Source organism: Triplophysa rosa, linkage group LG9 (genome assembly GCF_024868665.1).
Source record: "Triplophysa rosa linkage group LG9, Trosa_1v2, whole genome shotgun sequence".
Classification (NCBI taxonomy): Eukaryota; Metazoa; Chordata; class Actinopteri; order Cypriniformes; family Nemacheilidae; genus Triplophysa; species Triplophysa rosa.
In genome coordinates, this window is record NC_079898.1 from 1448424 (window position 1) to 1460684 (window position 12261).

At 39.1% G+C, this 12261-nt stretch overlaps 1 protein-coding gene across 1 annotated transcript in view; it reads right to left on the bottom strand.

Annotated features, from left to right (window-relative positions):
• Positions 1–606: 606 nt before the first annotated feature.
• slc30a6 (solute carrier family 30 member 6) overlaps positions 607–12261 on the bottom strand; it is a 75716-nt gene continuing 64061 nt past the window's right edge. Inside the window, exons 6-15 of the mRNA XM_057342860.1 lie at positions 5386–5451; positions 5143–5223; positions 5009–5044; positions 4165–4259; positions 3852–3900; positions 3647–3766; positions 3332–3434; positions 3202–3249; positions 3057–3125; positions 607–1342 (exon numbers count right to left, since the gene is read on the bottom strand). Of these exons, the coding sequence (XP_057198843.1) occupies positions 824–1342; positions 3057–3125; positions 3202–3249; positions 3332–3434; positions 3647–3766; positions 3852–3900; positions 4165–4259; positions 5009–5044; positions 5143–5223; positions 5386–5451 (1186 nt within the window). The 3' untranslated portion in view covers positions 607–823. The remainder of the gene's footprint in view (positions 1343–3056; positions 3126–3201; positions 3250–3331; positions 3435–3646; positions 3767–3851; positions 3901–4164; positions 4260–5008; positions 5045–5142; positions 5224–5385; positions 5452–12261) is intronic.

The window sequence follows — 12261 nt, forward strand, 5'->3', positions numbered from 1 at the left end:
CTAAGAGTAACTATGACTGTTGTGTCTGTGTAAAAGAGAATCAGATGTAGCATGAAGACTGAAGGGTTAAAGATCTGGCTACATCTGCTGTGTATGAGTAAAATCCCTTTAGTTATATAACATCGAATTTAACATATTCACAGGAAAAAAGGAACAGATGAAATATAACGCATGTCTAGTGTTTAAAGTTTTACTTAATTAATATTGCATATAGGAATTTATTATCTGTTATATTTGACCTGTGCTTCTCTCTCCTTTATCCTAAATGTGTGCTCTCACTGAGCGTGTGTGTGTGTGCATACTTGTCTGTGTACGTACGTGTGTGTACGTGTGTGTGTGTGTCTGTGTGTGTTGGTGCGTGTTGTGTGTGTGGAGTGTTTTGTGTGTGGGTGTGTGTGTTGGTGCGTGTTGTGTGTGTGGAGTGTTTTGTGTGTGGGTGTGTCTGTCTTCTGTGTTTTCAACCTTTTCTTGTTTTTGCAGGTACAACTTTGATTGTTTTGCTTGTAGTCAATGTGTCTCATGTACAGCTGCTTTGTAACAATGAAAATTGTAAAAGCGCTATATAAATAAAGTTGAGTTGAGTTTTGAGTCAACGACAGTGGAAAGTAATGTTAAGTACAATACTATATTTATGGGAATTATTTATTACAACTTTTTTTATCCATCTGGTAAATAAGTTTTGGTCAAATGTAAACATAAAAAAACGATTTGACTCCTCTTTAGATGAGGAGATTAAAACAATAATATGAAGTTCAAACATCAAACTAGAGGAGAAACTAATGCTGGTGGTCCCACAGAAACAAGCTGAGGTGGTGTTAGCAGCTCACGGTCTCTGTTGATCTGTTTGTGATGGAGACAGATTGCTTGTGTATCTGTGTGGGACTGTGTTCACAGTCCTGTAACCCTGATCGGACGGCACGCCAAAGCCCAGCCTCATGGCAGCGGCACCGCCGGCCTGACCCAAACCTTGCTTCAGCACACCGGAAGAGTACGGCCTGTGCTGCTGGGCCATCGGAAACACCACCGGCTGGATGTGCTTTCCCGGAGTGTTGAAGGAGAACTCGGGCGGTGGGCTGCTGGGCTTCGCGGGTGTAGACGTGACCGGGTCACACTCCTCCAGTTGTTTGGTCACGGCGGGAGGAAAGGCAGCAGAAGTGACGTACTCGGAGAGACTGAGCGAGCCGGTCGGGAGAACGCCCCCCGTCAGCGAGGGACGGCTCCAGTCGTCTTTGAAGATCTGAACTGTAAGCACGGACACCTGTGCGTTCAAGCGGTTGGTGACGTGAGCCAGAACCATCTGCTCATCAGCGTCCCTGCGGATGCGCACGTGGACCGAGCCGGCCTGCGCACAAACACACGACTCAATGTCATTTAAACAAATCCTTCGCTGTAAAATGACTTCATCATCTCAGAGGTTTACATGAGACAAAGTGCTGTATAATGTTTTTACTAGGTTTTTATGCTTTCACATTTATATATTCCACTACCTTAAGTGCTATATTATGTATATTAGTCAAAATCTGCCAATAATTCATGTAAAAATCTATGATCTTTTAATGGAAAATGAAACAACATTTGATCAAACTTTGCCAAACGTCTTAAGGCCAGATTTACTAACAGTTTGCGGCAGTGCAATAGTCTCTTTTGGTGTAAAAAAACCTACTGTAGGTAATTATTAAAGACACGCAGAGAAAATTAGCGCTGGAAAGGTGTGGACACAGCTGTTTTTGCGACTGAACAAATTGACCTTATGCATTTCCTATTCAGACGCAAACTTTATGAGAGGAGAGTATTTAAATAGATCACACAACGTGATTTACTAAGGTTTGTGCTCGTCATTGTACTGGTATTTGCGGATTTGTTTATTGGCCAAAAACATCTGTAAAGATTTTTTTACATAGTGTTGCAGTATTTCTTATAAATGATTCGTCTGTGCACATCATTATTATTTTTAATAATTTGCTCTTTAATCAAAATCATTACGCTCCCCTCTCAACGACATCTCTTCTCTTCATGATGTAATACTCAGGTAGAACTTATATTATATACGGTAGAACTATAGAACTATACTGACTGTCCAATGGCTACCGGCGGTGTCTCAGGCTGTAAACTGGCCACCATTTTGTTATGCACACCGCCCAACTTACAACAATCCAATCAACGAGGGGAGGGTGAACTGAAGTCCCACCTTACATTTTTTCTGGCAGATATACGATACAGAGAAGAAGACAATTACATCTTCCGTTTCATGGTGACTATAAACGCTACGGTAATTTGCACTGCTCTTGGTAGATTGCGTTGGTCATTATGGGAATGAGATATTGCTCTTGTTCTTTAATGTGTCTGTTTAGTAAATCCCATCAGTGTTTCTTTAAAAAATATATATTTGTATTTGCCCTGTTTAGTAACTCTGGCCCTTAATCTTTTTGTGAAGCTAGTTTTCAAGGAGATGTGTGTACTCCCTGAATCTCTGCTTCTCATAAATACTCATAAAGTCAATACATGTGTTATGTTGATGTTTTTAGTAGTAATATTCAGGTTTTCGATGGACATGTGTAAAGAGTGAAATATGTGATGATGATTTTTTGGGAATTATAAAATGTACTGGAGTCGTCCAAAATCCTTTTGTGCAATTCATTAAACTTATTTAAGTGGCTTAAATAAATGACATGTTACTCAAGACTCGGACATGTTTGACTGTTGTAAGAAATGAATATGTGATAAATCTACTGCTGTTCCATTATTTCCAACTGGTCTATGGGTAGTTGACAAATAAATGTGTAAATGTATCCTTTGGTGTGCCAGCAAAAATGTAGAAAAAACAATTAAGATAAATCTCTCTTATGCCTTTTTAAATGATAAATATAAACATGAATAATATAAACAAATATATTATTAACAGTTTGCTTTCTAAATTTCACATATGGCCATATTTTTGTCAACTACCCATTTAATATATGCAAATCCACCCACATCTCACTCAGTATACAACGTTTTTGACTCTCTATATTAAACGTTGCAGTGGTTTTAAAGTGATCAGAAAAGCGTCTACATACCAAAGAGCCAAAGCCAATGGTCCAGAAATGTTCATTTCTGACTTCAAGAACTCCATCCAGCGTAGAGACCTGAGAAGCCAACAAACACATTCAAACTTCAGCTGACAAACAAGAGGTAATCACATCCATCAACAGACGGCCTCACCTCTCGGAGCAGTTTATCAAGCTGACCAATCACATGAGAGGGGGTGGTCTGTAAGTAAAAGAACAATGTAACGTGTCACACATCATCATCACACGTGAAGAAAATGACACGCGTGTGTGACGTAACGCACCTGAAGCAGAACTTTCCCGCTGTACACGCTCATGGGATACATGGTGCCGAAGGTCATGAGGGCGATGGCGATGGCAGTGGCCGTGTCCATCGCATTATAATTACTGCACAACACAACAACAACCTTCAATAACTCGACACAGATCATGCACACTGTCTACCACCACCTCATTACCCTCGCTATGAGTAGACTTCAATTATCATCCTATAGACAAGTGAACATTTGCTTTTGCGATAATCCATGAAGTGAGCCGAAGGTCCGTCTGCCGCTAAAAGGCAGAGCGCTCCTCCAACATCTGCCATCACAACTACTTACTTGATTTCAATAAGCATGTACGTGATGCCGAGAGCGCCGGCGCCGGCGAGGTTTATCAGCACGAAGGGATTCATTCTGGGTAACAGAAAACTGCTGAGCGCCGGGATGAGTCCACACACACTGCACACACACACACACATTTACACACTGTGACTGTACGACAACACAAGTCAACGTGAGAGCCAGAGCGAGAGCGAGGTGGTACCTTCGACTCAGATCGGCCACATGTTCCTGAAGCCAGCTGGTGCTCGCCGCTGAAATCACACACACAAATCACGATAAAAACTATCACTGCAGCTGAGACACGAGAGAACAACACCTCTTTGACCAGATTAATGTTCAGATAATATTTCTTCTTCGACAAATGTGAATCACTATATGACTGTACAGTGTGTATTGTGAGTTGATCTCTGTATCTTGTGTCGTTTGCATCTAAGATAAGACTGTGAGATAAGATGACATAACATCATGGAGTCATGTTGTCGCACTGAACCTGCTCAATGCTGGAGCGATCTTACCTTCAGACACAAAGACGAAGGGTTTGTTCTTCACTGACAGTAGAGTCAACAGATTAAAGAACAGAGCCACAAATGTTCCCACCAACAGACGACCGCTAGAGAAAAAACACAACAGTGCTCGTGACAGCATGTCATTTACATTAGCTGTAATCTCAAGGCATCCAATGAAATCTACAGTATCATAAAAGCTCTAGAATGACACGTGTAAGAGATCATCTACGGCTAGACATCAAGAAGATGACGAGGTTTGTGGTTTTGGCAAATCATCTAATCAGACTTCTGCGCCGCTGCAAGCTATCAAGGCATTGTGAGGACCATTTCTCAAGAGTTCTGCGAGTTCTAAACTCAGTGTTTTTGGCTGAAGTGAGCGAAAATAGCTGGGAAAGAAATCAGATTTGTTTGTGTTTTCCGTCTTAACGTGACAGAAGCCTAACATTACTGCCATCCTATGCCGCTAATATAAATCTTTTCACTCACTGCCGATGAATCAAGAACTTTTTTTGTTTGAATAGGAATTCATACAGTAGCCTAAATCCTATTTTACTTTGTGGAGCTCAACAAATGTATCACTTTTGCTTTTTCGAGGGCTCACATCTGTCTTCCACCTGTTTTGAACAATTGGGATGTTCTCATTTACTATGTGTTGTGTACACTACTATTAACACCTGTGAAAGCTGAACATCTTTTTGTTTTGTCTTGGCTTTCGTTTCATTTTGCATGTTTATTGCATGTGTACTTTACTGTTACTAAAATAATAATATTGTAATTGAATGTAATACATCCTAATGCAATGTAATGAATGACGGAAATTGACGGTGAATGACGGTGCTTGCTTTTCACTCACGTGTGAACCTCTGGCTGCTCCACAAACCGCTCGACACTGAGAAACACAACACAACATTCAGTTTAAAATGACAGCTAACATTGTGGTTAAGCGATATAAGACCCAGAGATCACAGCACAGCAGTGAGATTTCACCTCTCCTTCAGGATGAAGAGAGCACCCAGCTGAACCAACACAGTGGAGGCGAACACCGCCAACACCTCGAACCGCTCGAACCTGACATCACAAACACACACAGAATAAAACACACCACTGGCATGCTCACACGCCATGGTGCTCTATGACCATCCTATTGCTTTTGCAACAAAGATCTCACGTGTGTGAAAAACAACAGAATCAATGAGAAGAAACCCATTCATGAGCTCAAACCATTCTTACCCAAAAGTGTAGACCTGACTGGGCTTCTTCATGCTCACCCAGAAACTCAGAAAACATGTGAGAAGACTGTAAATGTGATACAACACATTAAAAACAGAAAACATATATATAACAGATAGTGGTGCAACAGATCACAAAACTCACGGTTCGGATCATATTACAGATTTTGGGTCACGGATTTTTGGATCAGCTAATGTAAATGCTCATCTTAGTTTTAGTTTTATAATATGAACAGTTCAGGGAATTTCGTAAAGAAGAAGTTGTGAAAATACCCTGAAGATATTAACAGATTATTAAACATGATTATTTATTTTCTATGCTATGTTATACAGCATGCATGCATGAGGCCTATTTTAAAAATGTCAATACGTATAAGAAATAAATATGATGTAAATGTGCAATCAGAGTAAACAGCTGACAACTGCCTCTCTAGAGGTCAGATTATAAATGTGTTATGATGGCGATCATGGAGTGGATTTCCACTGACTTTCATCTTTTTGAATGTGTTACATAATTATGAGTGAGTGGCATGTCAAAATTGCGCACGTTAAAGTTTTTTTGTGGATCGCTTATGGCGCATTGGATTGCTCATTTGCGCTTTGACTCGACACAACATTACTTTCACTTTACAACTCGTTTATGCTTTATGGCTTAAGTTAAGATAAACGCAAGGATGCGCTTTCATACTGTACTCCTCATGTCATTGTACTCCAGATACTGGCGAGAGAGAGCAAGCTCATGCAGAACTATCTTTTAATCTATGATGAATACACTTGTAGTTAATTGGCGGGTCACATGCATTCTGAACTGTAGTGCACGATCCGTACAGATCACAGATCAACCGCCATCCATATCACCACTAATAATAGACGTGTTATACATGAGCAGAGCGCAGTGCGGACGGAGTTATGGGTAGTTAAAACAGATGAAGTCCCAGTGTTAGTAGTGTTTACTAAAGACGGACACATACAACTGAGGGGTAGTAAAGGATCATGGAGTGTTTCAGCGTGTTGTATAATAAATCCATTAGTCCTCGTCTACAGGAAGCCTCAGGTCTCCAGTAAACTGCCTACAGAAACACAGCTAAACTATGACAAACTCTCCCTGGGTCAGAAATCACCTATTTCCACACCATATAGTAGGCGAGAATCAGTATCAGAGTCATGAATAGTATGTCTGAAATCTCAGTATGCAGAAAACAATACGGCAGAAATACCCGGATGGTCTACTGCTTCCGCCGAGATTTGTGTGTGTGCATTTGATGGACTCTATCCCATCATTCCCATGATGCCACGGGAGCAGAGCAACAGTCACATTTCAAAAGTTCTGGACCCATTCTTGTTGTTGGGCATACCTAATGGACTCATTGATACATCTGCTGGAAGGAAATTATATAATGTGCTAACCTTTGCTACAAGAAAAAATATCTTGCTTAACTGGATCAATGATAAAGCTCCATCACTTAAAGGGGTCATATGGCGTGAATACGTGTTTTTCTGTATCTTTGGTGTGTTATAAGTTGCTCATGCATGTATTAGACAAGTAATTTTCATCTGTTCTGGGAGCGACCTAGGCTTTTCCGCCCCGACGGGCTGCACCCCAGCAGCATCGGAGCGGATCTTCTGTCTGACAACATCTCAAAGACGCTACGCACCGTTTGACTAGTAAACCAAACCTTTAACCATAGTCTGTGTTCCTCTCACTCAACTGTTAAAAATGTTACTGCTTCCAAATGCATAGAGACTGTGTCTGTCCCCCGAATAATAAAACAAAATAATAATTTCGGTAAACGTCAGAGAAAAAACCTTTGACAATGTAATAAACGACCAAAACTAACTCATAAAGTTCGGCCTACTTAATATTCGATCACTAAATTCAAAAGCAGTTATTGTAAATGAAATGATTAGGGTTGTTCCGATACCGATACTAGTATCAGAAATTCCACCGATACCACATAAAATTCTGGTATCGGAATCGGCGAGTACTTGAATCCATGTACCGATCCGATACCAATTTCTTAAACAGGACCTAGTTATGCCTGTTAGCTTTGCTTCACGCTGCAAATGGCAAGCCTTCTTCACTGCTCAGAATGCAAACACAGAAAGTTGTGCTGTGAAGAAGAAATGAAAATGTGCTAGGGACATGCACGAATATTCGATCCGCAATAATTATTAGAAAATTAAAAATGCTATTTGAATATTTGTATTTTTCATTAAAAAAACTGCATCATCACCACAGGTTTAGAATTGTCTTGTCTTATTTAACGCTTCTTCACTTCATCTATAATGACTTTTTAATGTACAGAAAATATAAAAAATAATTTGTATGTGTTCTAAATCTTTCTACAGTCAGATCGCAAGCTAGTTTAAATATTTTAAGTTCACACACGACGTCCTGACGGATCGCGTGTTATGTTCAGCTCACATCACCAAAAATGTTTTAAAAACTGGTGAGCCACAGAATTCGTTAACATTACATTACTTATATATAAGTTGGTATAAAAATACCAACTTAATATTAAATGATTCGATGATTCATTTATTTATTACCATGTCTTGTTAGGAGCGGTTGTTTGTTCGTTAGAAATATGTTGGGCTAACTAATGCTGATTTCAATAACTTTAAACATTAAAATGTAGATTTCACTGCAACTAATGTTAATAAATTTGGCCTTAGCATAAGACTGGTACCTTTCTCCATACCTAAAACCTGCATTTTCCTCCTAAGAACTTCAGGGTTCTTTAGGCCTTCAAGTTATAGCCTGTAAATAAATCCGCACGGGTGTTTGTTTTAAAACGCGTTGAAGGCTTAGTTGAATTTACTTATTGATGTAAATGCAGTCTTGTATAAAGTACTTGAAAGCAATACTTGAGTAAAAGTACAAGTATCTTACCAAAAAATGACTTTGGTAGAAGTTAAAGTCACCCTTTAAAATATTACTTGAGTAAAAGTCTTAAAGTACCTGACATTTAGTATACTTAAGTATCAAAAGTAATTGTCTGATATAAAATGTACTTAAGTACTAAAAGTAAAAGTAAACGTATTTAAAAAAAGTGAACGGTTAGAATTTTGAGGTAATTAAATCAAAGCAAATCTCAAGTTCAACAAAATGCACGGTGCTTTTGAAGATGTGAGTAATCCTGAAGGCTCCTCTGTAACCTGCCATTAATTAGCCTAATGTGGTCTAAAAAAATCCCTCCACCGGTGTAACGCTAATTTACCTAGGAAATATTCGGCCGCCACTTAGGCTATACCAGAAACCGTTATTAACCATTTCAGTATTATGTGTTGAATTAATTCGGAGGGAAATCATTGGTGTTGTTAAATATCTGCACATTGGCTAATCAGAAAAGTTAACTAGCACACGTTAGCCTGGCCATCACGTTAGCCAGATATCTGAACAGGCTTATGATAACTAATTCATGTTAAATAACGTGAATTGAATGAAAATTAATTTAACCTACCTCGATGTGCTTCTTCAGGTTGGACGGGGAGTTTTTTAATGCCAATATTTCAGTGACTCTCGGTAGGCATACCGGGTTTCCATCCAAAGTTGCGTATTTAGCTTATGCGCAAAATTGGAAAATCGCATAAAACATTTGCCGTTTCCATCCAACTAGTCAACCTAATAAACTGGCACTAAATATCAGTAAGAGAAGCCACTGAATATAATAGTTTTGATATACTTGCGCAAGCAGACGATTAGGAAACTCAATAAATGCGGTGCTTTTGTGGATGCCAGCTGTTCGGGAAACACAGTCGTGACAGTTCTAAGAGGCAATTACAAAAATACTTGACGACTTTGCTCAGGCGTTTAAGAATGACCATCACAACATTTCTGATGCTGTGTCACAAGATCAGTACTCTGGTTAGTCAGGTTACGCAGTCTCATAGTGCAGTTACGTGACTTTTTGGAGGAATTTATTCAGCAAATGCGTTTCCATCTCCCATTATTCGCATTAACCCTTTTTCGCAAAAATGAAAAACCACCTCAAGCGAGCGTAAAAACCTTTTTGCGAATTAAGGGTTTTTAATTTGAAATTTAGCGTTTCCATCACTCGTTTCTGATGCGAAACTTCAAAATGCGAATAAAACCAGAGTAATGGAAACCCACACTTAATCCGGTAGGAAGAATTTTTCACTCCAATGTACGAAAATATTTCTTGCAAATACGGCAACGGGTGTGTAACGTTATCTTCGTCACCACCACGGAGTTCACCAAGTTCGTCACTGTACATGTAGTCGAGATGCTCGTCATCTGCTACCAGAGTGGTAACGTTAGCAGCAGAGCCTGCAGCAGGTGCTTCCATGATGGCATCAATAATGTGACATGCCCGGACAAGCAGGACTTCTTCTTCTTCGTGCTTGGCGGTTGACATGACAACAAACAGGCATTACGTCACCAACTCAAATTTCTTCTGAAAATTCTTTAATTTGTAGTAACGAGTAACGAAGATGGTTAGGAGAAATGTATCGGAGTAAAAGTACACATTTTATTTAGGAAATGTAGTGGAGTAAAAGTGAAAGTTGTCAGAAATATAAATAACGAAGTAAAGTACAGATATGTGAGAATTCTACTTAAGTACAGTAACAAAGTATTTGTACTTCGTTACATTACAACACTGTGTAAATGCAATGCAAAGCTAAACAAGACAGACACTGACCATGAAACGACAAATAAAACAATATTTGCGGTGATGATCAGCAGAATTAGTCATTCTTCCTCAAATGCCGGTCACGTATAAACAACAAGCACTAAAATGGCTCCGTTTTTGTTTTTAGGATCAATTAACAGTCGGTATGTTTACTTTATTTATTATCAACATTATAAACAATAAAGCCAGATATTCTTGTCAGATCTGGGTTCTGTTACCGGGAGTTAGAGAAGAGCAACGCAACGCATTATTCACATTCTCCGCTTTCGGCTTGTTGAACAGACTTTCAACAGAGTAAAATAGACCTACTGTATTATGCTGTTTTTTCTTATCAAGAACATGTTAAACAAAATAAACAAGATAACCATATATCACAGACTTTCAATATGCATTTTGTTTTGTATGTTTGGTTTTTGTATGATTTCGCTTTGCGCAGGTTTAAATGCAGTTTTTATGTATTTAAAAAAAAACGAATATTCGTTTTTTATGAGCTCAAATATTCTAAAATGAAATTATTGAAAAATGCCCATCCCCAGTGCTAGCGCTAGTGGCAGTATTTCAGAGTGGACCAACCAGCCAGTAAAACTGTGACTTAAGAAAAAGAAATAATATTACTGTCAAATGTCTGTCAGATAATAAATATACTCTCTAATTTACTGTATGTATTTGTTCATGTTTTATTAAGAGATAAGTCTAAAGCACACCATAAAATAATTATATAAATTCACACAGTATATACAGCTGTATACAGATACACACCCTGGTATCGGATCAGTACTCGGTATCGGCTGATACCCTGAGCCCAGGTATCGGGAAGGGAAAAGGGTATCGGAACATCCCTAGAAATGATCACAGACAACAGTTTTGATATACTTTGCCTTACCGAAACCTGGCTTAAACCAAATGATTCTTACGGCCTAAATGAGTGTACCCCACCAAGCTACTGTTATGAAATATGCATGAGCCACGTCCGGTTGGTCGAGGTGGTGGTGTCGCAACAATCTTTACAGACTTTCTTACTGTAACTAAGAGAACAGAGCATAAATTTAAATAATTTGAAGTGCTTGTGTTGAACATAATTGTTCCAAACGAAAGTAAAAAAAACATTGCTTTCTCTTACATTGGCTACTGTGTATAGACCCCCTGGTCCCTACACTGATTTTCTGAAAGAGTTTGCAGACTTTTTATCGGACCTATTGGTTAACGTTGATAAAGTACTTATTGTCTGAGATTTTAATATCCATGTAGATAATGCGAATGATGCATTAGCAGTGGCATTTACAGAGCTACTATACACTCTTTTGGAGTAACACAACACAGCAATGGACCCACTCATCGATTTAATCATACACTAGACTTGATTATATCTCATGGAGCCGATCTAACCAATATAGATATTATACCTCAAAGCGACGATGTCACTGATCACTATCTTATAACATGTACACTGTGCACTGCAGAAATCAGCCGTTTAACTCGTTATCGACAGGGTAGAACAATTCGACTACTAAAGATAATAACCATACCAATAAATACAGAATCGCTCGATGACATGACCAGCAGCTGGGCACTATTTCCTCTAATACATTAGAAGCTGTCGCACCTATGAAGTCAAAAAAGATTAATGAGAAAAACGTAGCACCATGGTACAATAGCACCACTCGCGCCCTTAAAAGAGAAACACGTAAACTGGAGCGTAAATGGAAACAAACCCAATTAGAGGTCTTTAAAATTGCGTGGAAAGAGAGTGCAAACTGTTATAAAAAGGCACTAAAAGCAGCAAAGGCTGAGCACCTCCGTAACCTCATAGAAACTAACAAAAACAATCCAAGGTTTTTATTTAGTACAGTTGCTAAACTAACAAATAAACAGACTTCACCTGACCTGCGTATTCCGTCGCACCTTGGCAGCAATGATTTCATGAATTTTTTTACAGAGAAAATTGAAAACATACGAGAAAAAATAGTAAAAACTCAACTTCCAAGTCTGTCCTATGAATTAGTACCAACCATCGCCCCAAAAGAAAGGCTACAGTGTTTCCCATTCTGTCGGTTCGACACAACGTCGAGAGACCGACAGAATGGGGTTTGTCTTGAGAACCTATCATCTTCTGAGTATTTAGAAAAGGCCAATGAAAATTGGCGAATGAAATTTGCATGCCGGGCTCCTCCCCGGATGTCCGGGTATAAGAGGGAAGCCGGCGTGCTCATTCATTCACCTTT